This window comes from Caenorhabditis elegans, chromosome X (genome assembly GCF_000002985.6).
Source record: "Caenorhabditis elegans chromosome X".
NCBI lineage: Eukaryota > Metazoa > Nematoda > Chromadorea > Rhabditida > Rhabditidae > Caenorhabditis > Caenorhabditis elegans.
The window spans coordinates 8,811,623-8,835,715 of NC_003284.9; the positions used below are offsets into that span (position 1 = coordinate 8,811,623).

General features: G+C 34.6%; 5 protein-coding genes and 11 non-coding genes across 17 annotated transcripts; 8 read left to right on the plus strand and 8 right to left on the minus strand.

Moving 5' to 3' along the window:
• Positions 1–482: 482 nt before the first annotated feature.
• cnnm-2 (Metal transporter cnnm-2) lies at positions 483–5,219 on the plus strand. Its single transcript, NM_001375092.1, has 21 exons — positions 483–636; positions 685–755; positions 1,050–1,122; positions 1,166–1,281; positions 1,328–1,454; positions 2,002–2,107; positions 2,156–2,247; positions 2,300–2,421; positions 2,767–2,854; positions 2,907–3,005; positions 3,051–3,131; positions 3,174–3,284; positions 3,332–3,577; positions 3,855–4,112; positions 4,160–4,252; positions 4,300–4,422; positions 4,560–4,647; positions 4,691–4,761; positions 4,810–4,868; positions 4,916–4,970; positions 5,014–5,219. Exons 1-21 carry the CDS (start codon positions 568–570, stop codon positions 5,146–5,148), a joined length of 2,283 nt encoding a protein of 760 aa, NP_001361958.1. The 5' UTR covers positions 483–567; the 3' UTR covers positions 5,149–5,219.
• On the plus strand, positions 2,863–2,883 carry 21ur-15065. Its single transcript, NR_071757.1, has one exon.
• Positions 3,671–3,691, plus strand: 21ur-14470. Its single transcript, NR_071758.1, has one exon.
• Positions 5,220–6,477: 1,258 nt separating the features above from the next.
• R04E5.t5 lies at positions 6,478–6,549 on the minus strand. Its single transcript has one exon. It is a non-coding gene; the product is annotated as a tRNA-Cys (tRNA).
• A 403-nt stretch (positions 6,550–6,952) lies between these two features.
• On the plus strand, positions 6,953–7,028 carry R04E5.16. The gene has a single exon (NR_071759.1). It is a non-coding gene; the product is annotated as an Unclassified non-coding RNA R04E5.16 (non-coding RNA).
• R04E5.t4 lies at positions 6,956–7,027 on the minus strand. Its single transcript has one exon. It is a non-coding gene; the product is annotated as a tRNA-Gly (tRNA).
• Positions 7,029–8,058: 1,030 nt separating the features above from the next.
• Positions 8,059–8,130, plus strand: R04E5.t1. The gene has a single exon. It is a non-coding gene; the product is annotated as a tRNA-Gly (tRNA).
• R04E5.13 lies at positions 8,061–8,134 on the minus strand. The gene has a single exon (NR_071760.1). It is a non-coding gene; the product is annotated as an Unclassified non-coding RNA R04E5.13 (non-coding RNA).
• A 166-nt stretch (positions 8,135–8,300) lies between these two features.
• Positions 8,301–8,374, plus strand: R04E5.14. The gene has a single exon (NR_071761.1). It is a non-coding gene; the product is annotated as an Unclassified non-coding RNA R04E5.14 (non-coding RNA).
• Positions 8,302–8,373, minus strand: R04E5.t3. The gene has a single exon. It is a non-coding gene; the product is annotated as a tRNA-Gly (tRNA).
• A 188-nt stretch (positions 8,375–8,562) lies between the features above and the next one.
• Positions 8,563–8,634, plus strand: R04E5.t2. Its single transcript has one exon. It is a non-coding gene; the product is annotated as a tRNA-Gly (tRNA).
• A 446-nt stretch (positions 8,635–9,080) lies between these two features.
• On the minus strand, positions 9,081–12,826 carry ifd-1 (Intermediate filament protein ifd-1). Its single transcript, NM_001029659.5, has 11 exons — positions 12,607–12,826; positions 11,734–11,847; positions 11,590–11,687; positions 11,039–11,540; positions 10,923–10,991; positions 10,715–10,879; positions 10,507–10,669; positions 9,747–9,847; positions 9,543–9,698; positions 9,377–9,487; positions 9,081–9,308 (listed from the first exon to the last, which is right to left on the minus strand). The coding sequence occupies exons 1-11, from the start codon at positions 12,814–12,816 to the stop codon at positions 9,270–9,272; spliced, it is 1,728 nt and encodes a 575-aa protein (NP_001024830.1). The 5' UTR covers positions 12,817–12,826; the 3' UTR covers positions 9,081–9,269.
• A 2,155-nt stretch (positions 12,827–14,981) lies between these two features.
• rcs-1 (RING-type domain-containing protein) lies at positions 14,982–16,918 on the minus strand. 2 transcript variants are annotated; one of them, NM_001129642.5, is made up of 7 exons: positions 16,790–16,896; positions 16,558–16,742; positions 16,444–16,512; positions 16,128–16,315; positions 16,028–16,082; positions 15,709–15,982; positions 14,982–15,235 (listed from the first exon to the last, which is right to left on the minus strand). In NM_001129642.5, exons 1-7 carry the CDS (start codon positions 16,863–16,865, stop codon positions 15,174–15,176), a joined length of 909 nt encoding a protein of 302 aa, NP_001123114.1. In that variant the 5' UTR covers positions 16,866–16,896; the 3' UTR covers positions 14,982–15,173. The 2 variants fall into 2 exon arrangements, with proteins under 2 accessions (NP_001123114.1, NP_001361935.1); NM_001375093.1 differs by having other exon boundaries at positions 14,996–15,235; positions 16,444–16,742; positions 16,790–16,918.
• Positions 16,919–17,825: 907 nt separating this feature from the next.
• C28G1.6 (RING-type domain-containing protein) lies at positions 17,826–19,640 on the minus strand. Its single transcript, NM_171748.6, has 7 exons — positions 19,503–19,640; positions 19,281–19,456; positions 19,169–19,234; positions 18,910–19,097; positions 18,805–18,859; positions 18,482–18,755; positions 17,826–18,432 (listed from the first exon to the last, which is right to left on the minus strand). Exons 1-7 carry the CDS (start codon positions 19,570–19,572, stop codon positions 18,374–18,376), a joined length of 888 nt encoding a protein of 295 aa, NP_741866.1. The 5' UTR covers positions 19,573–19,640; the 3' UTR covers positions 17,826–18,373.
• On the plus strand, positions 19,323–20,450 carry C28G1.11. Its single transcript, NR_147800.1, has 3 exons — positions 19,323–19,466; positions 19,515–19,614; positions 20,250–20,450. It is a non-coding gene; the product is annotated as an Unclassified non-coding RNA C28G1.11 (non-coding RNA).
• sec-15 (Exocyst complex component 6) lies at positions 20,117–24,093 on the minus strand. The gene is made up of 12 exons (NM_077095.11): positions 24,018–24,093; positions 23,454–23,784; positions 23,060–23,366; positions 22,856–22,926; positions 22,584–22,677; positions 22,180–22,506; positions 22,012–22,133; positions 21,811–21,964; positions 21,494–21,633; positions 20,839–21,447; positions 20,674–20,790; positions 20,117–20,346 (listed from the first exon to the last, which is right to left on the minus strand). The coding sequence occupies exons 1-12, from the start codon at positions 24,088–24,090 to the stop codon at positions 20,238–20,240; spliced, it is 2,454 nt and encodes an 817-aa protein (NP_509496.3). The 5' UTR covers positions 24,091–24,093; the 3' UTR covers positions 20,117–20,237.

A 24,093-nucleotide genomic window follows, 5' to 3' on the forward strand; every position in this document is an offset into this window, starting at 1 on the left:
AGATCGAAATAGTCTAAAAAATGAAAGTTATTCGCTGTTCGTCATGCCAAATGAACATGAAATGTTGTGACAAAATTACAAAAAAATATAAGGCTGTATTTTTTTTAATATCCCGAAATTTTATTTCAGTGGAAGTTATTGGATTTGCTTTGAATAAGTAGTCACATCATTAATGAACGTTCAACTAAAATAAAAAAACACCAATACTCATAGATTATGCTTTAAAAAAAAGGAGAAACCAAAAAGTTACTTTCCTATCCCAAAACAAAAGATATCTCCTATGAACCGGCAAAAAGCATTACTGGAGAAAAAACGAATCATATTTTAAACAAAAATTTCTGACTGGATGCAAAATTGATAAAACACTTCGAAACCTGTCTTTAGCCTGTCACATGCAAATTTTGATTCTAGACACCCATAAACTGAAAGAGCCCCAAAACAAGCATTCATGTCACATAGACATGAACCACCTAGATTGTTATCAGTGCCCCCTACTGATACGCACTTTCTTCATTTTCACCACTCGTTTATTCATTATCGCCACCACACTATACCACGTCTAATTTGATGATCATTAAAGTTTTTCTACGTTTACTTTTGCTCTGTGCACACATTGTATGCATAGACGGAAAACTGGTGAGAAATTTCGTAAAGGAAAACAAAAAAACATTGATGGAAATTCAGGAAATACGGCCAGTGGTATCAGGAGTTCGGATTGAAAGCGATGTAGACGCGTCAGGATTTTTAGGATATGGGTAAGAAATGAGGAACCTTCTAATACACAGTACAACTTGCACTAAAGTAATTACAAGTATTTCATACGGAATGCCATCTTTTTTATTGATTGAAAGGACTACATTGTTCAATTAAATTCAATTGCATGTTTTGACATAAACGTGAAGCTTGTATATTGTCATAATGGCATTTCATCTGGGTGTTTACATTACTTTAGAATAAAGCTTCATTAGAGAAAATTAGATAATGCACTAAATACAATGGGATAAAAAATACCAGACGAGGGTGTACGACAAAATGTAACAAAATTTCAGCGATGCTGGAGAGTTATTGGTGGAGGCAAACACTGAAGTGGATCTTGTGATTTTTGGTCATGGACTAGAAAATGTATTTATCAGCCTATACCAACTTTTCCACATTCTGATTTCAGGTTGAAATGGTGACATTTACTGATTCTGTCTGCGTGACATCCGAGTTTAATGTATCAGAAAGCACCTTCTACATTCATAAAGATATGAAAATAGTCTTTAAATATGCTTTCGTAGCGTAAGGCAATTATTTTGAACTCGTTAATGCTAGTTGTAAATTACAGGTGGCCCCAGCCATGGAGAATTTGTCTAAAATCAGAGTGTCATGGACTAATACAAATCGATGACGATAGAACCTGGATTCAAGCTGTCCAGAGTACTCATGAAACTTTCATGCCTGTTTGGGCTCAGGTAAACAACCATGAGATGGTTATTAGCATTTTTCCTTAAAATGCCAAATTTCAATTATAGATCAGTGTTGCAAATGTTTTAACGTCTACAATGTTGGTATATAAATATATTGAACACAATTTAAATAAAAAACAAAGCAAATTATTTTTTTCCCGACGACTGGTACTTGTGTATTATACCCCCGCCATTAAAAAAATAATTTTTTAACTTATAAATTAAAAACCTGTGAAATTCTTTTGTATTTTTATGCTTAGGAAAACACCATTCCTAAGGTTTACGAAGAAAATGGGCATCACGTTTAATTTTTACGGATAAATTAATTGGAAATTTGATTAATTTTTAAAATGGCGGGGGTATAATACACAAGTACCCGACGACTTCTAAAAAATTGATAAAAACAGAGCTTTCAGTGCTTTTTGATTAGAAATCACTTTTACCAATATTTTTGAAAATGTTTTGGCCACCCCATAAGCCGTAGTCCACCTTCAAATGCTTTCGAATTAAAAAATTGTAAAACTCTTACCTTCGTTAAACTAAAATATTTCAGTGCGCAATTTTATGCCTACTGTTCTCCATATCAGCACTGTGTTCCGGATTGACATTGGGACTAATGGCTTTGACACCGCAAGAACTTAGTATCTTGATGAAATCAGGTACTGTTTTATTATTTATCAAAGACCAAATTTTATGTGAATTTGCAGGATCACAAAGAGAGAAAAAGCATGCGGCAGCAATTTACCCAATTAGATGTCATGGTAATCGGTTACTGTGCACTGTTATTATTATGAATGTTGTGAGTTTTGTTAGATTTAACGTCAACTTATTTTTTTTATTCAAAATTTAAGATTGTCAACACTGGAATTACACTTCTTTTCGATGATTTGGCAGAAGGTCTGATAGCTTTTGTAGCTTCCACAGTTGGCATTGTTGTTTTTGGAGAAATTCTACCGCAGAGCATATGTGTGAAGTTAGATTAATCCAACATCTTTTTAAACATGATTCCACTGATTTTAATAGTATAATTTATAAAAAAACATTTAAAGTTGTTCAATGTACCGGGAAAAGGTTTTCAAACTTATCCCTATATCGATTTTAATCAACTTACCTGCGGGAAACTAATTTTCATTCTATTCTGCAGATTTTGGTCGCCTCGCAAAGATTTGTTAAGTTTTGTACATTCCCAGCAGATAGAAAATTACTAGTTTTCCTAATTCAGTTACCTACCAATTTGAAAATTGTGCTAAAAAAATCTCAAATCTAAAATCCAAGAACCCTTACTGTCCCGTTTGATGGAAAATTTGCAAAATTTTAGGTATGGATTGGCAGTGGGTGCTAACACAATTTTCATCACCAAGTTCTTCATGTTTCTCTTATTCCCAATAACGTGGCCACTTGGAAAAGTAAAAATTCCAGAAACAAGAAACCAGAAACAATAAACCAAGTTTTTCGCAGATTCTCGACAAATATGCTGGTGTTGACATTGATGTAGTGAATAGATCGAGGATGGTAGAAATGCTCAAAATGAACATGGAAAATGATGCCTGTGATATTGTACGTTTTAAGATAACGGGATAATGCTTTAATTATTTTTTTAAGGATTTATCTACTCTGAAAATAGCGATTGGAGCAATGGAACTAACGAAAAAGTCTGTACGCGACGTTATGACTGATATTGATGTTAGTTTGAATAATTCTCAAAAATTCTAGAAAAGTTTTCAGGACGTTTTTATGCTGTCTGAAGATCAAGTTCTTAACGCTGAAACGATGACAAAAATTTCTGATTCCGGGTACACCAGAATTCCAGTTTTTGAGGGAAACAACAGGAATAAGGTTGCAGTTACTCAAATGTAGTTAACTAAAATTTTTAATGCTTCTAGGTGAAAAACTTATTGTACGTTAGTGATTTGGCATTGATTGGGAAGGACAACAATATCACAGTGAAAGCAGTAGCCAGATTCAACAAGAGACGGCTGAGAATTGTAGATGAAAGTATGCCATTGACAGCTTTGATGGATGAGTTCAAATTGGGAGATTATCATCTTGCAATGGTGGCTAAGGCTACGGAAGTTAAGAAGCATCACCATGGAAAGTTTGCGGATGGTACAGTAGACAGCTTCATCTTGGTATGTTTTGGTACTAGATGAAAGTTCGGGGTAAAATATGGATTATGTTTTAAAAAGTGATTATGAACACTTTCTGAAACATATGTATTTTGTTTATTGCAGAAAGAAAAACAAACCACATTCGAGTAGTAGATAATGGACAGTAACTCAAACCCATTCAGATAATAAATTATAGTTTCTGTTTATTGCCCGAATTTTTTAAAATTTCAACTGTTAAAGGCAAACGTCATTAATGATTTTTCCATTTTCCTATCATGTAAACCTTATTCAAATTCAGAAATCGATGAAATTGGTGGAAGCAACCATGATGCCACAGGTAGAAAATCCAGAAGACCATCCAGTTACACTTGTTGGATTAATCACATTAGAAGACATAACAGAAGAACTTCTTCAAGCAGAGATTACCGATGAAACTGACTGTTACGTGACAGATGATGCTCAAAAGAAAAGAAGGACAAATACTTCAAAGAAAAGTGCTGCTGAACTATTTTGTAGTGAGAAGAAGAGTGAGCGTTTGTCACTTCATATGCTGGAGGCACGATAGTTCCAAATTTTAATTGAAATAAAACAAAAACATTTCAGATGACCGAAAAATGGTTGCTAGAAAAGACACCATTATTTGGAAATATGAACCCAAAGGCTTTTGAAAACCTGATTCAAAGAAATATCAGAGAGGTTTGTTAAAAAAAACAGTTCTATACGCTAAAATAACTATTGTTCAGGTTCTAATTGTGCCTCCAAAAAATAGCACGTCCCCGGGAACATTAAACCTTTTTGAAGCTGGTGTTATGAGTAAGCGATTTTTATTGATTTTGGAAGGAAAAGCAACAATCCGCTTTAATGAGGTGAGATAACAGTAGCAGTTTAGTTTTCAATACGAAGAATTTTATGTTAAGACAGACGAGCTATTTGAGTTATATGCTCTGCCATCTGGCTAAGATAGTCAGCGTTTCGTGATATTTTTAAAATTTGTAATTCTCAGAAAGACCTCATCTTTGAATGCGGACCTTGGACTTGTTTTGGTGAAGCTATATTGGAAAAAATGGAAATGTGTATTTCGGACAGAAAAGGTAGTTGACTTTATAAGTGTTTTGTTAATATAATCCAATCCAGAGCCATCAACTGGCTTCTTCTTCCTTCCTGATTACAATTTGACTGTCAGTGGACCATGCAGGTTTTTGCAGGTGAGCTTCCATTTGTTAATAAATTTGTGTATATAATTTACACAACAGATTTCTACAAGCTCCCTTCTTCATTCGTTGAGAATCACACAATTCGTCAAAGAAATTAGGTACTTCCCATCGTATAAGGTTCATGAAAAATACACTCTTATTACAGAACTCCGAAAATTTCAATAACTAGTGACGATGACTTTGGATCACCAACCAGAAAAGTTTACTTTAAAATGAATTTTAATATCAATTTGTTAGTTACAGGCATCTATACTGGACAGCAGTCCGAATAGTAGAAAACGGTCGTCAACGAGTGTCATGAACAGTTTGGCACTACCTACTGCAAGATTGGCCGCGAAAATAGCGTCTGTGGAAGAATTGAAACCACTTATGGAATAAATGAACTTTTTAACGTGTTTCCATATATAAACTCCATTAATTGAAATGAAAATTAATTGCATATGTTTTATATAGGCTTGTTTTATGACAGTCATCAAAAGAAACAACATTTTTAAAAAGTTACCGTATATTCTCTATCGCTCTATAATCAAAATATTAAAAGATAAACTTTTTTGTAATATATTATGTTTAAAAAATATTTTTCAAGAGTTTTATTTAACAAAATGCTATGTACATGTAATTTTCAAATACATTTTTTTTGAATTTTTGAATTTTTTAGTCGAACTTTAGTAAGTTTACCATTGTTGGGGCATTTGCCAAAATTTTGGCACATTGCCAATTTTTCCAAAGTTCTTCTTGAATAATTTGAGTTTTGGCAAATGCCCCAACAATGGTAAACTTACTAAGGTTTGACTAAAAAATAAAACATCCAAAAAATTTAAAAGTGTTAATATATTAAATATTATTCAGTAGCTTTAAACAAGTTTAGGAAAAAATTCAAAATTTTCATTTTTTTTCACATTTCTTTTCAAAATATAATTTTTTTAAACACTTAAACGTTAAGGAATTGTAATAGATTGTTATTTACTGTTTAATTTGATAATTTACACAGTTCACATCACTTACAAAATTGTTTTATGTTTACTAGGAATGAGAAGTCAAATTGACTGACAGGTGAGTAGTAGCTGCAAGTGAGTAAAAGTGTTTAAGTTAATAAATGAAATTTCAAAGTAAATGAGCCATTCATTAGTAAACAAGCAAAAGCGAAAACATTAGTAAATGAGCGTCAAAGGAATTGAGCCATCGTTAGGGATTGAGCGTTCAAGTAAATGATGGTTTGCCATTTTTTCATCTCTCGATTCGCGCGAATTTTCGGCATGCGAAATCGAGAAGGAGTTTTTCGCGGGATTGGCTGGATTCAAATTTGATGTGACACTTTTAATATTTTGATAATAATTTCCAGGCTCTTAGCTACTTGCGCACTAATTTTCTATAACTAATTAATTAAGCCTCAAAATTCCTTTATAATACCTTACATGCCATGTGACAATTCATGAAAATTGTGTATTTTTGCTTAACAAAGTTACAAAAGTGTAATGTTAATTTGAAAACTTGTGAGAAATCAAAGAAGAGTGAACAAGCATACCATTGAAGTAATCAAATATTTTAGGAGGTTTTTGCAGCCAAAAAGAAGAGTTACACTACTAGAGACTGCCACACTAGTTTTCGAAAGGCCAGGTAGGGTGTGCACTAATAGATACGGCGCATTACTGGAGAATACACGGTGATTCCAAAACTTTTTATAGTCAACTCGTACAAAAAGTATTTAGGGGGCACCCGGAGTTGAACCAGGGACCTCTCGATCTGCAGTCGAATGCTCTGCCACTGAGCTATACCCCCACATGGTCTTGTCCAAAAGGAGTACAAACAAATGACTATCAACAATATGTCGGGTAGTGGTCGTTCCGTTTAATAAATGGAGTTCCTCTGTACAAACAAATATTTCCCATGTCAATACAATGGAAACGATAAGAATCTAGACCAATAAATTTTACGTTCCTCATGAGAAAAGCAAGTTTAATAACTCCTCTTAAAACTACTGTAGCTCAAGGACAAGGTGTATTCATGAATATTTTGGTCTTGAAATCGTTCTCAAATCACTTTTTGTTTAAAGTTTTGTTTTTTTTTGCATCATAAAATTATATACTATTTTTCTGTTGACTTTGCACATGGCGATCCATTTTTCATACAATAAGCAATTGTGCGAATATTCCTCTGATAGTTCAAAAATTAATATAAAATGTAATGCGTTCGGGGGGAATCGAACCCCCGTCGAATGCTTGGAAGGCATCCATGCTGACCATTACACCACGAACGCATATTTGAAACATAAAATCTTCTTTTGAAATTTGTTTTTCAAATCGGAAGCAATCATGAGACACGGCGTGTAAATTGGGACATCTGGCCTAGCGAAAAGTGAAAAGTGAGAATCCTAGGCCATGGCCGCTGCAAAGCGCGCGAAATTTGAATTTAAATTTTTAATATCATTGAAATTCGATGAATGAGACATTATAATGGATAAAACTACAAAAATATATACAAAATTGTTTTTAAAATGAATAAATCACATATAACAACGATTATTTTCCTAAATAAAAGTGGAAATTCGATTTATTAGGCAATTATTAGGAAAATGCGTCAAAAGTGGCACATTTTTGAACTTTTTTCAAAAACTAGGCCCACAAAGTTTTTGAAACTTCACCAGTTTACTCGGTAGAGTATTTCAAACAAATTATGTGCATAAAAACCATACCCACCGTCACAAGTTCACATTGAATTTTTCAATTTTAGCTCGGAAATTCACAAAAAATCAGTGAAATTGGCACCAATTTGAAATTTTTTCAAAAACTAGATTCACAAAGGTTTTGAAACTTCACCAATTGACTAAATGAAGGTTTTTGAACAATTTAAGTACATAAAATGTATACCCACCATCACAAGTTTACACTTAAAATTGCTGTTCATTAATGCAGCTTCAAACTGCCTTGTTTCGTTTTCTGCGTAGTTCACTTTTTTTTGTATTTGAATTTAATGTAATTTTAGTGTTTCTTTTATTCTTTTCCAAAAAGATAATGCATTTTTTGCTTGAATTCAAGGATATTTTCATATAACACGAAACCGAAACCGGGAAGTATTAATTGCTAAAATTTATGTGGACTACGGTAGTCAAGTCCGCAAACACCACGCGCATTTTCATAATTGCGTACATTTGTTTTTCAAGCTTTTTTCTAGGCCAGAGGTACCAATTTACACGCCGTGTGAGAGATATCAAAAATGGATCTGCTATGCTTCAAATTCACGTTTTTTGCATGATTCAGGATCAATTGCCGTTTCGGCAGATGAAACTGTGAGTTCGTGGTGTAATGGTCAGCATGGATGCCTTCCAAGCATTCGACGGGGGTTCGATTCCCCCCGAACGCATTATATTTTACATTGTCTTTGAAATATAATTTGTGATCTACTGCTGATCGAACATTTTGAATAATTTTGCCTTCCTGTAAAGCATAGAAGCCGGAAGTAAAACACGCGTCAAATTAGATATATTGTAGGAAGATCTAAGAATTAAAAAAAAGTTGAATCAAAAACATTTTTTGCGTTCGGGGGGAATCGAACCCCCGTCGAATGCTTGGAAGGCATCCATGCTGACCATTACACCACGAACGCTCGTTTCGTTTTGATGAAGTTGCAATTGATTTATCATGCTTTATTTCTCATCAATCCTAGACAGTGTAAAACAGGTTCATAGGAATAATTCAACAACCAGGTATCCTTGTGGATATCTTTCTTGTTATAATGACTGTTTCTGAAGATGAAATGAAATCTTTCCATCTGAAGATTTGATGCCTCAACTATGCGTTCGTGGTGTAATGGTCAGCATGGATGCCTTCCAAGCATTCGACGGGGGTTCGATTCCCCCCGAACGCAGTATATTTTACGTTTCTCAAACTTTTTTGTCATGCTCATGATCATGCCGGAAAGGTTAGAAAGGCCATGTTTGACTTGTCATGCCAAGCTTCTAAAATGAATTGATTTCTGTTGAAACAACAGTCTCAAAACTTCAATCTCAAAAAAAAACTTCCCACTCAAGGTTGTCAGAATGAGAACTGACGTTAAAACTTCTAAGATGCCGTAAATCAGAGTAACACGATTTTTCATAATTATGCATCACTTCACCTCACCAATTCTGAAAACAGATTTTCTTCTACAATGTTTTTTCCATAAAAAAAATCCTCAGTTTAATATGTATAAGTTCCAAAAGTTGCTATTTTTGACCACAACATTTTCATTTCGAAATGCGTGCCATTAATCCACGAGTTCTTAATGTCTTCTCAGTTCCCTTTTTTGTACTTCGAGAGACTCGCCATCGTCTTATTTGTAAAGTTCATTGCACTCATAGAGAATTTAAATCGAGCATCGCGTAACAAAGCGTACAATAAATAGATAAGAAATGCCATGTTAATTTTTGAATGTTAAATGATGTGTTTCCCATAGAAAAGTGCTCAAACATTGTACGTTGGATGCTCCAGGAAACGTTAAAATGAAAGAATTATCGGTTTCCATCAATGACTGTACGATACGTGTGCATACCATCCAACTTCCTGTAAACAATGCATTTTTGATTAGCAATAGGGAAGTTTACAAGCAAAACTCAATGAAATTGGCTTACGTCATCAACATCATCAAGAAGAACTGTCTTTGTGTTTTTGGAGAAATCGAAGCTGTAGATTTGAGTAGCAACAATATCATCCATTAAATTCGGAGATTTCAATGAATGAATCTGTAATTGTTTTTAATATATATTTCAAAAATGAAATCAAAATTAATTATCATACCGAAATCTTCTCATGTGGGTGAATGTGAGTTGCAACTGGTAAGATGAACGTTCCAGTTAGCGCTCCATTCACATAATGATTGATTTTCCAGTTAGAAAGATCTTTGGACTTATAGCTGTTTGAGTTTTCAATGACGATTGATTCATCTTTGTGCTCCTAAATATTTTTTTTCAGTTTGAATTGCCCAAAATAATATTCACTAACAATAATCTTAACATCTCCTTTTCCATAGCTTCGGAACTGTTGGGTGTTAATGGTCGATGCGGAGCTAATGTCGTAGTTATCATGGTGTACTGTTTTGTTATCTGAAATTATTTTTAACTACTTTGTTTCGATTACGGTCACGACGATAGAATGCTTGAAAGCCGAGAATGTGCCACTTTTACAGGTGAATAAATTATTTTGGCTTTACTGGTCTAAAAATGCCAAACTTTACCTTTCGACCGAAAATGTACCAACAAGGAGGGATTTTGTCTAAATACACATATAATGATCCTAAACGATCAAATATCATGGTATAGCACTTTAAAAACTTTTGGATTTTTAAAATTTACCGTCAATGTTTTAACAAATTGTAAAATTAAAAAAAGAAAAGCTTTCAAGGAAATACAGACCAATGTTGACTGTTAGAATGTTTTTCCCCTTAGAATGTTTTAACACAAATAATTAAAACAGAATTAAATTACAAAATTAGTAGAAAAATGATTTTTGGTCGACATCCAAAATTATGAGTGCAAAAACTGAGTAATAGTCACTTTTCCAAATTCTTTTCGAAAAGTTTTATTATGATATTTGGTCATTTTGGCACCATATGATTACGATAAAACACTTTCCCCGCAAGCGCTACGTCACCTTTAAGAAAATTTATAGCTAATTAAAAAAAAAAACTAATGCAATCGCGCATTGGTCAAAACGCCATCTGTAAAGCACAAATTAACAGGAACCAAATTGTAAACTGACTAACGTGTATCTCTAACATTCAGTGAATATGATGATCCATAATGATGAGAAGATGTGCGCATCAAAGGCGATGGAGTATCGATTACGAAATCGCTTTGGTAGCTTGTCCGCAGATTTTCAGCTTGTTCCATCAACTTGCGGTAGTGAGCAATTTCACTGCGGAGGTTCTGTAAATCATGGTTCTTTTTATTTATATAGAAAATTGAACTTACGATCTGGTTTTCAACTAGTGTCTCAAGTTCAACAGATAGTTTTGCGCATTCATCTCTCATTCTCGTCACTGCTAGTTCCTTTTCAGTGAGGGATTGTTCAAACATTCTCAATTCTTCATCTTCACGGAATTTCATATCTTCAATTCTCTTGCTAAGAGCTTGGGTCTGAAATTGTTTTTAAATTAGTTTTTCCAAAATCAAAACCAACCATCGAGTCTGCGTCGGAAATTTTAGTGCGCAACTCATTAAGCAATGATCTGATACGTAGAACTTCTTCCTGGAAATAACAAATTAATTCACAACCTCAAAGTGCATGTCACTTACTCTTGCTTGATTCTGGGTAAGACTGAATTTCTCAGAACGTTTCTTGATTTCGGTAATCTTCTTCTTGTACCACTCCTCCCATGTTTTACGAGCTTTCTTCGAGTCTGACTCGAATTGATCACGGATTTCTTTCATTGACATGTGAAGCTCTCTGTGGAAGAACTCGCGGTTCTTGTCTGTAGAATCACGTCTGGCCTTGTTAATTTCTTCACGAATCGCAATTTCGTGAGTACTAATCGTTGCATTCAACTTCTTCAAAAGATCCTGAGCAGCTGTTTGGGAACGAGAAAATCCATTGCGTTCTTTGTCACGAAGTGCCAAAATTCGCTTGATTTCTCCACGAATGCGAGAAATTTCGGTTTTCAGGTGAGATTTTTCATCGTCACAATCATTGATAAGTCTTTTGATGTATGCTGTCTCAGACTCCAAATCAGATAAATGCTTCAATTGTTCCTTTTTATCAGAACGAACTCTTTGGCGATGTTCGAGTGAACTCGCTAGGCTGAAACAAAATGTAATTGAAGTTTATGTTTTTTATCTCTTTATCTCACGTTCTAATGGCCGTTGTGATTTCTGGCTCCAGCTTTCGAATATTCTGCTTAGCAGATGACACTTTGGCTTCCTGCTCGCGAACCAGAGTTGCCAATGACTGTAAATTTGAGTAATGAAATAAAACCTAAATACTAGAAACTGACGGTTTTCTCTGCATCGTAGTAGTCTCTGACTTTGCCAGTATGAATATGAGCAGCTTGGCGGAAAAGACCAATGTCATTCTCGAGAACCCGGTTTTGAGCTTCAAGGAATCGGACCTGAAATATTATTTTTACTTATCAATTAACTAAATCTTATCATTGAAAAAGCACATGCATGCTTATGGAAACTTGATCAAAACTTCTCACTTCAATTTTAAAAAAAGCAAATTAAAAACTAATGCGCGCTTGACCATTTGGAAGAAAACCCACAAAAGTTCTTTTAAATGTATTACTGATTTAGATTCACAGCTTGTTAATTTACACACCAGAGTATTAAACGTTGATTTTTTTAAACTAAACCTTTCCTCATAAAACCGTGTTGCTTTTAAACTTCAGGCGTTTCAAAACAGACACCTGAAACGTTATTGTTCTATTTTTGATATTTTTTTAAATGAATGTTTTTTAAAATTAGAACACGTGAACAAAATTATGGGCAGTTCATTGAGAAAAACTTGAAAAAACACTACAACTCTTTTTTTGAATAGAATTATGGTAGGCACAATTTTTTTAATAACGATAGGTTATATTTGATAGTTATTCGGTCTATAAAATTGTGTGCCTTACATTAAAAACCAATAACAAAAAATTGACTTTTCATTCTCTGATCTGAAATTTTTTTTATTTGCAATTATGATAGCCGTGTTTAGGGTTTGGTCATATTGCTTTCAATTATGCTAGTTTTAAAACAGATGAGGCTTGAAAACATTGAAGACATGGATTTTCTTTATCTTTTTTTTTATTTAATGCACGTTTTTTTTTTTTTTTTTCTTAACTTCTTCAAAACGTTTCTTGATCTCCAGTGCTCTCAAAACTAACCTTTTCAACATATCTAGCCAATCTGTTGTTCAAATCTGCAATCTCTCGTTTTTCTCGATCTCTATTGTCACGAATCGTAACAGCTGCCGCTTGGGCATATGCGGACAGTGAGCCAGCAGAAGTAATTCCAGATGGCAAGTTTGTTCGCCCACTCTCAATTATTCGAGATAGCACCGGATTATGGGCTACACGAGGGTTGAGTTTGCTCATTTTTTAAAGCCTGGAATCAAAATGATGTGAACGATATTGTTTTTCAAACAAAAAAAAACTGAAATATGCTGTAAAGCTTAAAACAAAGCGGTGATGTGAATGAAAATGAAAAGACGGGAATAATCTGACAAACAGTGTGCATATTTCTGTTATCAGCCTTCGTATTCTCTTATCAACATTTTTTCACCACTTTCAGTGCCACAAGAATGCTGCCATTGTATCATAGTGCGGAAAAGTTGTACAGATGGCACGAATTATCGTGTTTAAAATTTAAGTGTGAGAAATTGGTAGTGGCTCGGGATCAGAGTTTACCGCAAATTTTTATTCAAAGGAAGAAAGTCACATGCCCTTCCGTAGTTGTGCGCTTATGTACATATTGAAAATCACGTCCAACGTTTCCGAAAATGTTATCATTAGAAAATTCCTCAGTGGACCCGGAATATTTCAAACTTCATCAGTCCTGTCAGTTGAAATTTACAATGGCTAGGAAGAAAGCGCAAAAATAAGTGTTAACCAAAGTATCTTTTAGATTTGCCTTCCTAATTTTTCAATTTGTGTTTTAATAGAAAATATTTATATCACATTAGCAAAGACAAGGGTGTTATTTCAAAAATAATTTTCAATGTGCGAAATTAATTTTTTTTTCACTTTCTAGTTTTTTTTTTAATTTTGCGATCAACATACATATGTCAACATTCATCACGTAGTATTCCGTTTTCATTCTCTGTAACAAAAATAGTGATAGAACGTGAAAAAATGAGAATGCCATTTGCCATCTCAACAGAACAGAAGAGATCCCCCACAAATTTCAAAAAAAGGAGTAACGGTTCAGGGTATTTTAAACTCATATACTCAACATTTAATTTAATGAACGGCATTCGTAAAAAACCTTTAAAAAATTTTCAAACTTTTTTTATGGTGATTCATAACTTCGAAAAAATGCTAATTTTAGACACAGCTAGGCCTGTGGAGTGGGTCGCCCTTTTTTTGGGTCGGCCGGTTCGGGGTCGGGGTCGCATCTCCGACCCACTTTTGGGTCGGGGTCGCGGCCACGTATTTTCATATTTTCAATTATCGTATTTTCATCAATTATAAAAATATACCTTATTTTCGATACAAACGTTGTTGCATATGTGCTAAATAACAAATTGCTAGTTGCAACTTTCTTGCTATCTTGGAAGACTGTCGAGATATGATCGTGAAAACATGAGCAAAATGAGTAGCTTCTTTGATCGGCTGTGTCCCCGTTCTGTATCAAGATAGCAAGAAAGTTGCAACTAGCAATTTGTTATTTAGCATATATGCAACAACTTTTCAGTTGACAACTTTTTTGCATTTCACTTGCCAACAGAGATGAATGTCTTCAAAGATAGGGTGTTTTCTAGCATAGATCTAGTGAGTTTTTGCCGATTTTTCGCCGGAAAAGTGCAATGAGACATCAAAAACGGTAGAATGCGACTAACAAATGTTTTTCTACAATGTGAACCTTTTTTTAAAACTTTTTTGAAAAAAAAAACAATTTGTGAAAAAAAATCCGCATGCTCCAGGTTTGCGAATCTTCAAGTTTGAAAATCTTCAAACTGTAAAAACTTTCCAAAAATTAGAATTTGGCTGGTTTGCTATTCCAGAAGCTTAAAATCGATACGAGACTTTCTAAAAATTCATGTAACACTGTTTTTGAGCATATTTCAGGTTTTGGGAAAAATTGCAAAATTAAATTTACCCGTGTGGGAAAAGAACCACCGAAATGTGATTATTGACGTAAACGTTAACCAATCGGCCATTCAAACGGTGCTTTCAGTGCAAAACTTTTATGTAGCCTTTTCTACACGTTAAAAACAAGCTTTTCAACAGAAATAGTACTAAATTTTCAGACGGAAATTTTCAGCCCTGTGTGACTCGCCAGCAGAAACGAAAAATAAATTATGTTAGCCAATGATCTTAGCTTCCGTTTGACCTAAAAAACTTTCAGATTGAGGCGTGCTGGTGGAAGATATTCCCTAGTAAGCTACTTTTTGAGCGGATAATCATGATTGTCATTTCTGGTTTCCTATAGCTGTGACACGGGACATTTGACAATTTTTGAGAATTATTATAGGATTCTCATTACAAAATTTTCGGTAGGTTCCAACTCGTTTTCAATAGTTAGTTGTCCTTTAAATCACATACAAGTGTCTCATTCATGTTGTCAAGACTTTATTTGGATGAAAATCATAAACTGGCTGTCAAATGAATAACTTATAAGAATTTAAAACAATGTTCATTTAGTAAAAAAAAAACAGTAAAGTTGGAAAATATCATTAATTAATTTTAGATGAATGGTTATTGAATCATATAAGTAGAATATCCGTTATATTTTATTTTCCAAAATTGAAAGACGCAAGGTTGATTGTTATGTCATCCATTTTGGTTGGTTGAGCTGAAAATCCTAAATTGTTATGGTTTCAGAAATTTGATGAGGTACCCGGTAGAAGTTTCCTATTTAGCTATTTGACACATTGCGCAATACCGTATTTTCTCTATTAATGCTGCACCCCAATAGTCCTTTCGAAAATTAGTGCTGCAGTTTCTATTAATGCGGCACCCATTTTCCATTAAATGAGTCACCTCAATAGCTTCGACATTTGGGGGAGTGTTTTTGTTCATTTTTGATTATTTTTGATGGTTATTGTTAATTTACAAACATCATGAAATCATTATGTCTTTATGTTACAAAAATATTCACTCCTTATGAATTTCTGCTTAAAAGATGAGCTTTTGTGACTAAAAGCTAGTTCGAAAATTTGCACTGCCGTCTCTAATAGTGCTGCGTTCAAAAAGGGACTGAAAATAAGTGCTGTAGCACTAATAGAACACTAATAGAAAATATATGGCAAGAAAATATAAACTCACGTGCGTTAACAACATTTGATTGCGTTGCAATTTTTGCCATTTCCACAAGTTCCATGATTTGAGATTCTTTGCTGAGCAGCCCGGCTTGGTTGATATTGTGAAATTCTTTCATATCAGTGAGCTTTTGTTTGAAACGTTGATGTCCTACGGATAGAATTTCCATTTTCTTTTTGTTGTCGTCAAGGCAGCAATCTGCTGCATCTTTCAATTCCACAAGAGTTTCCTTCTCCCGCTGTGCTACCATTTCTTTAATTTTCTTGAAGTGTTCTTCAATCTGAAAATTTGAAAATAGAAAACATAGTTTGTCAAATTGAAATACCGATTTAACTTTTGCCTTGTACGTAGCTCCACTAGATTCAAAAGAACGTTGAGCACTGAAAAAACTTTATAAAGATTATAAATTCTAAATTGCAACAAACTTTTTGTACTGTTCAATGCAAGATTGAATTGAGTCACAGAAGTTTTCAAGTTTAGTTTCTGAATTGTTCAGGACCGTTCTCATTTTAGCTGCTTCCTCTTGCAACAAGCCTCTGGTATGCCCCTTGTGGTTTCCGAATTCTTCACAGGTGCGGCACATTAGTTTACATTGAGATTTGCAGCCGCTCGTCTGAAAATGTGAATTTCTACTAGATAATGACGGCGTCGATTTTTGATTAAAAAATATTATGTTTCTAATTTGCCAAACTGTGCCCATTTTTCATAAAACTCATTCGGAAAAGCCAATAAAATACTTACGACGCAAACGAACTCGGCCAGGTTGTGTGGATGGTTTTTGCACATCGGAGGGGAGTTCGAATTGACAACCTAACCAAAACTACTATTTAGCAAACCTTCTGTTATGCAGCTTACCACAACGTCCTTCTTATTCAAACTATACCTGGCATCCTCAATAACCTCAATCAGGGCAAAGTTTTTGAGCAGCTTTGTAATGTCGTTATTTACAATGTTTGTTACTGTTCGACAAAATGGACATTCTACAGTACTGTTATTCACCATCGCTGTGATACATTTGTGACACAGAGCATGTCCACAAGCTAAAATATTGAATTACAATTTGCGTATAATTATTTACACGACTTACTCAGATTTCTTGGAATATGTTCGCTGTCGGTATCGGAAAAGCGGTCGAAGCAAATCTTACATTTTGGGAACGACATTATATTCAAATTGAGCGATTATAACCTGAAAGGAAAAATTGAGTCAACCATTTGCAGAAGTTTTAAGACGCTTTTTCTGACTCTTAGATAAGATAGCACAGTTGACTATTGAATAAAACGAATCATCAAAAAACTAAAAAAGGCTTACGAAATTTTATTTCAAAACGATGTTTGTTTGTTGAAGGAAATGCACAGGAAGGAAAAAAACACAATAAGGATCACTAGTTTCCAATCGAAAGGTAAAAAGCGCTAGGAAAATTTTAACACTTTTTTAATTTCAGATTTAAAATGTAAAAAGCTTAAGTTTTTGACAAATTCTAATTTGAATTATTACGTTTTTGTCAAAGCTTTTTACTACCAGTGCGCAGTTCTTTCCATTTCTGCACCTTTTTTTTAACATGTTTTCTCTTGTTGCGAAAATGAAAAACTTACGATGTTCAAGTTGACACAAAAAATTTTTTAATGTTGCATTTTGGAATTCGGTCAAAACACCAAATGCGTATTTTCAGGAAATTTTCCTATTTAAAATAAAGCTAAAACTAATAGTGAGTATCAAGCAAGAGATGATTCATTCATTTTAGAAAAAGCTAAATTTGCTTTGTTTTCAACTTTTTTCAAATTTTCTTGTCGAATAACTTTGTAAAATGGAAAAAAATATGTTGAAAATCGATTTGCGTTGATATGAATACTACCAATAAAAAAAGACAACAAACAGAGAAAAGAGAAGAATAGATACTGCGTGAAAAACTACACATGTTAGAACAAGTGTGTGAAAAAAGGTAAGCCAAAATGAGAGTAAAAATATCAGAGTATGTGTTTGAATTCAGTACTGAATTATATCATAGTGTCGAGTGGTAAACTTGCTGTGCAAACACTTATTGATAAAACATTAAAAAGTGACTAACGGGCAAAAATTTGTTCAATATCATTTTCACAATACAGTATACATCAAAACGTGGTACAGATTTTATTTCAGAAAATAAACAAGTTACGGAAAGACCATTTATTCTAGTGTTCAAATATATCTGAAAGTGGTACATTGAAACGTTCTGCATTTTACTCAATTCACATTATAAAAATCAGAAAAGTGTGTCACAGTCGTTATTTGTAACTATTCAGGAATTGCTGATTCCACTGGAGATCATATCCAAAATAGTAATAAAAAACCAAATACATTTAACAAAAGTTTTAACAAACAAAAAATATTTGAAGAAAATGAACAATACTTTTTGTATGAATGAAAGCCAATAGTAAGACCAAAAATAGATAAGAAATGCGAGACGCAGATAACTTTTTTTTTCGCAACACTCTGCCCCATATTTTAAACTTAGCAAGGATTGTAACTTTTCAAAGATCACGTATTTTAAGAGTAGCAGGTTTACAACTTTTGCTCAGACAAATGTTATCATGATCTCAATCCTAAGATAACGAGGAATTTCAGGAAAGAAAACAACAAGTGTTTATTGAATATTGAATGTACATCGAGAACCAAAACTTATTGCAGCAGGCTAGCAAAATTGAAATTTCGGCAATTCGACTTTCACATTGTGAATTGATAAAGGAATTGCTGAAAAATCTTGAAATGTGTCGAATGTGTAAGAAATGAAATGTATTACGTGTATTTGCAGACGGATTCTGAACCAATGATTCTGTTGCATCTGCCATTGATTTAATATTTCCAGCTTCATTAATCAAAATTGATTCATCCAAGAGACTTAGTCGTTTGATTTCAGCAAGCTTATCTTCAAAGTAACGATGCCCTGATTTCAGTGCTCCAACCTTATTCCTATTTTCCATAAGTTGCCGCTCTGCTAATATGCCCAGCTCTTCAATTGACTTTTGCTCTCGAACATCAATATTCTTACGCATGCTGTCATAATGGCCTTTTATCTGCAATGAATGTGTTCAACCTCAAAAGATTCAAAGCTTTTTTTAATACTTCGTTTATGGTATCCATGAATGCGTTGCTGTCAGAAGAAAGTGAGTTTTCAGCTCTAAAAATCGATGCAATATTAATTGTACATTATAAAGGTTTTTGATATACTTTTCAAAATCACGCAAACTGTTCTCAATGGTATCAATGAACTTGCTGAGTCTTCCTTCAGATTTTTTCAGAATAGCTTTAAGCATGTTAACTTCATCTCTCAACAGTCCTCGTTTGTGATCTTTGTGATCGCCAAATTCCTCACAGGTTCGACACATCAACTTGCATTTCACATCACAATCGGTATTCTATAAATAATTAGTTTAGTTCTTTGAAAGCATCTTCCAAGATGTTGTCATGTTAAAAAATGATTACTCACCACACAAATAAATTTAGCAACTTCTTGATGAGCATTACACCACGTTGGCCCAGCTGTATCAATTTTCTAAAACATCAGCTTGTTGTTACATCATAGTGATTGCATTGCTCACCTTATTTTTCCCACTTTCTTCAATTTCTCGAATAATTTTCAGCATTCCAAAATTTGTGACCAAATTATTAACATCTCGGTCCTTCACCTCAATTGGCTGACGACAAGTTGGACATTTCACTTCGGGGTTTTCGAATAGTTTTGATGCACAAACCGGACAAATCACGTGCCCACAATCTAAAAAAATGTTTAGGTTTTATGTTTGTAGAGTTGACGAACTTACTCAAGTTTTTAGGAATACGTGATTCACTACGGTATGATTCTTCACATATTTCACAAGTTGGCAAGATCATCGTATTATTCAAATTTTTTAAAGACAAGAGTGAGAAAAAAAGGTAACCTTGCGAAAAAGAAAAATAATACTTTTCGTTCTTCGATAAGACTACACTACAAAATTTCAGTTATGAATGACGGACAGTTAGAGAAGAATCAATACTTATTCAACTCAGTAGCTGAAAACCTCAAGTCAATATTATATACATACATATATATTTTACTAGTAATAATAATAATCCCAGATTTCATGCAACATCCGAAAAATTTCTTATTAGGACTGGGTCCAAATATTCTGTTTAATCGAAATAAAAAAAAAATCAAATAAGTTTACCAGTAACTCTTTTTTTCAATATTTTGTTCGTTTTTTGATTTAGGGGGCTGCACAACATTTAATTGACTTTTATAGTGGCTCGTGTTAAAGGATAGGGTTTTAAAATTTTCAAAAGTTTAAATTTTCCTGTTTCTTTTCTTGAAACAATCCCATTCAGAGCTAATATTATAGTCGCAATCATTGGCAACATAAAACCGAGAACCAAAAACATTTTCGCGAAGAGATGAAAAGAATTCAAAACTTTTCATACAATAAATAAATTATGCAACGTTGACAATAAAATAATTCCGCATCTATTGATAATCATACCACAGTAAAAGGCAACATAAGTAACATTAATTTAAAAAATCACTAAATTTCCAGGAGTTTCAACTGACGGACAATTGTGTCGAGAAGCTTCTTGCGATCTCCTTTGGCGATTCCAAAGAATCCAGTGCTTTTTCGCTCGAATTCAATCATTCTGAAAGACTTAAGCCATGTAAAATGCTTTTGTTATTGATGTTCTAATCTAATATATAAAACTGTGTTTTGTTTAATATATATAAAACTGCGTTTTGTTTGAAATATGCCCATTATACAGAGTTACCAATTGAACAAGACGGTCAGGTAAACCAATTTTTCTAACACATTGAAATACAATAGTTTATGGAGCTTGCCAGTGATACATAAACTATCAACTGAACGGTTTTGTACTGAATCGTGCGAATCTTTATTTTATTTTAATTTAGCTGTAGAGTTATCAAGAATAAACAAATCTTTCATTCATTACATTTTTTCAAACACTTACTTTTCTAGAACAACAATGGCAGTCGATGCCTTCACTCTCAGGTATTTGGCATGATCCTTTCCGTATTCGGCATTGAACGTTGTCCAATCCGATGACATCACGAGGTCGAGCAGTTGTCTGAAACGTGTTAATGTTTTTCCATTATTGCTTCCCGTTATAACTAGCCTCAAATCTGCAAACGTCATTGACAGCGTTTGTGGATCCACTCCAGCTACCGGGCACCTCGTGGTGAACATCTCGCATTGCATCACATCTAGAGAAAACTGATCCAGAGCTCCTGTTGAAATGCACTTGGTTTCAGGAGACAACAAGAAATCTGACATTGATTGCGAAATGTGTTTACAAGTTTGAGTGCAAACATGCTTTGCAAGTCCTGATGGCAAATTGGTGAATGAAGTAAATGTGGTTTGAAGGAAATTTATAAGATCCGAGATGAACTCGGATGCCTGTCCGGCAGCGGCAGGCAATTCCCAGTCGTAATTTGCAAGATCAATGATTTCATCAACTTTGCTTCGCATACACTCATCAATCTGCTGCTCGACTTCACTTCTCACGTCGCGGAACACCTTTTCAGACAGCACAACTTGATGGGAAGTAGTTCCTATTGCCTCCTCTCCGCTAGTTTTACTGGTGATAAATGCTCCAAGTGACTCGCAGGATTTTTCCAAATATCCCAGGTTAATTGTAATTTGAACGAGTTGAATCATAGAGAGCCGTTTGTGAACAAATGACTTCAAAACTCCAGCCCATCGTCCAAGAAGCACGTTGGCGCAACTGAAAGGAGAGAGTTGTAATAAAAACTGAGGAGAAATGAGCTTACCGGCGAACAGTGTCATCAACAGCAGAAGTATTGAGTTGAAGATTGTCCATAAACTTGAGACATCCAATCAAATAGTTTTTGGCTTGTGTATAGGCATCAGTGACAAACGGAGAGAACGGGAACCTCCGTGGGAACGGTTCCTGGAAATATTGTTTTTGATGTTTGAGAGTTTAAAATAGTTCCAATCAATTAGATAATTTTTTGTCAGAAAAGTAGTTCAAAGACGCTTGTAAAAAAAAAGTAAAAAAAGTAAAACCTCAGGTGCTAACATTCTTCTTGTCAGCTCAAAACCCCCACTCCATAGTTTCTTTACCTACCTGCTCCATGCTTCTTTTATAAAATGGAAACTTTCTGATGATAGTTCGAAACTCTTCTTCCGAGTTGACCGTGATCGGTGTATAATTATCCTTTTCCAAATCCCTCTCAAACTGAGCACAATATTCTTTTACCAGAATCTCATTGTACTGATCCCTGAAATGAAATTGCCATCAGGAAGTTTCATGGATCTTTTTACCAACCTGAAGTTTTGCAGAAGTTCATAGAGTGGTGCAACAGCGTAGCCGTATGATTTCATAGTAAGAATGAAGAGAAGAATTACCTTCTTCATCTTCAACATCATCAGCACATCTGGAGATCCTCCCTGAAGCTTTCAAAACATTGAAAGTTAGAAGGAGTCTTCAACTTACGAATCTTGCATCCAAATGCTGACGAATCTTCATGAGCGCATTATCCCACAACTTATCCTTATCCACAGTTGTCGACAAATTGGATTGTGTCATCAAAATCTGATCTTCCACGACAAAGAATCCGACGATCTCATCGAGATACTCCACATAATGCTTGAAGTTGTTCATTTTGTGAGTTGGCTCAATCACCAAGTCACACTGCTCTTTTCTCTGTTGACGGTAATACTGCTCAAACTCCTCTTTTGCACCGAGAACATTGAAAATCTGACAGCAACGGTGAACTGGAGTGAAATCGATCAAGTCTTGAGCCGATACTTGTTCATCATCCTGAAACATGAAAAAGGTTTTGTGGGAATTATAAGGATCTCTTATTTTAGACACATTTCTAGCATAAACTATCTCACCTCAACTTGCATTTTCATGTTTCGTTTGGGCGACATATTTTTCTTCACAATACTACCGTCAGCGGACACTTCAATCTCGACATTGCTCGCATTTCTGAAACAAAATTTTGTAAACGTTTAGTTGATAATGGAATATTCCTAGGAAATGTACATTATGGAAAAAGATGTAGTCTCTCACAATAACAATCTCTTTGCTCATTTCTTAGTATTTAGTACATTTAACTCCTTCAAACAAATCAATTTTGAAGCTTGAATCAAACAAAAATACTCACTTCCTTGCTTCTTCTTGAATTTTCTTGGCTCTTTCGGCGTCGGTGACTCCAAAGGAATGTTGCTCAGCTGTCTGAAATAACAATTTACATTAGATTCACACTCGGCAAACACCGCCAATTTTCTGCTAAATGCATTTTGGAAGATGGTTCTGCGCTAGAAATGAATTGGAAACTGCAAAACACTAAACTTGTATTAATACTTACATCCTTGCTCGCATGTTTTCCAATACGTCCAGCAACTTTCTTGATGTTCTCTAAAAAGTCTTTGAACTCGGAGTAAGCTTTTTCCTTAATCTCCAAACGAACTGGCGCCATACTTTTTGCAAGCACTTGTGTGAAGCGGTACTTTTCCACTAGGGCAAGATGAGTGTGTTCCAACTCTTCCAGAGTTTTCAGAGCTTGGTAGTACTTGCGATTACTCATTTGCTCTTGAAGCTTCGCATAGTTTTCAAGTACCGGGAGGCAAACGGCGATTTGATCCATAGCTGTCTTCGCGTTTTTCATGAGCTTCCTGAAAATGTATGTTACTTTAATAATTCTTTAGCTATGCTGGCTGTTCCTGAAATATAATAATTGTCAGAAAATGTAAAAGTCTCACCGATATCTCACGATTTCTTGCTTCTTCTGACACAAACGTTGACTAATCTGCTGAATCTCGGCGTCAATTGCCACGGTCTCTTCCTTGATATCTTGACACTGCTCTTTAAGCTTCATAAGCTCCTGCATGGCATCCACGAAGCTTTGGTAGTGGAAGGAGCACACTTTTTGAATATTCTTGTCGTAATGGCTGATTCTTTGTTGTAAAGCCCGTGCGAATGATTGCACATCTCCGGTGTCGTAGATAGCACGTAGAACAAGGCCCATACTTCCACTGTCCGTTGTCTCCAATTCGTACAGGAAGTACTCCTGTTCAGCACTCATTTCGACGTCTGAAAATTTAAAAAATAGAGCGTAAGAAATTTATTATCGATGTTTTGAAATGAAACTCCTATCTCTTGTATTTCTTGCATGTTAAGTTTTGTATCTACATGTGTGCATAAAATCAATACATTCACTTGTTGAATTATTCTTACTCTTCTCGCCGTAAAACGAGAAACCCCGAAAACGGATGATAATAACGGAGTACGCTGATAAGCGTCCGAAAATTCAGTTCTCAACTCACAGTTGACATAGGAAGTCGATGCTGTTTCACTTCCCGTAGTTGCCGGTTGAGAGGTACTGGATGAGTTTGGCATTTT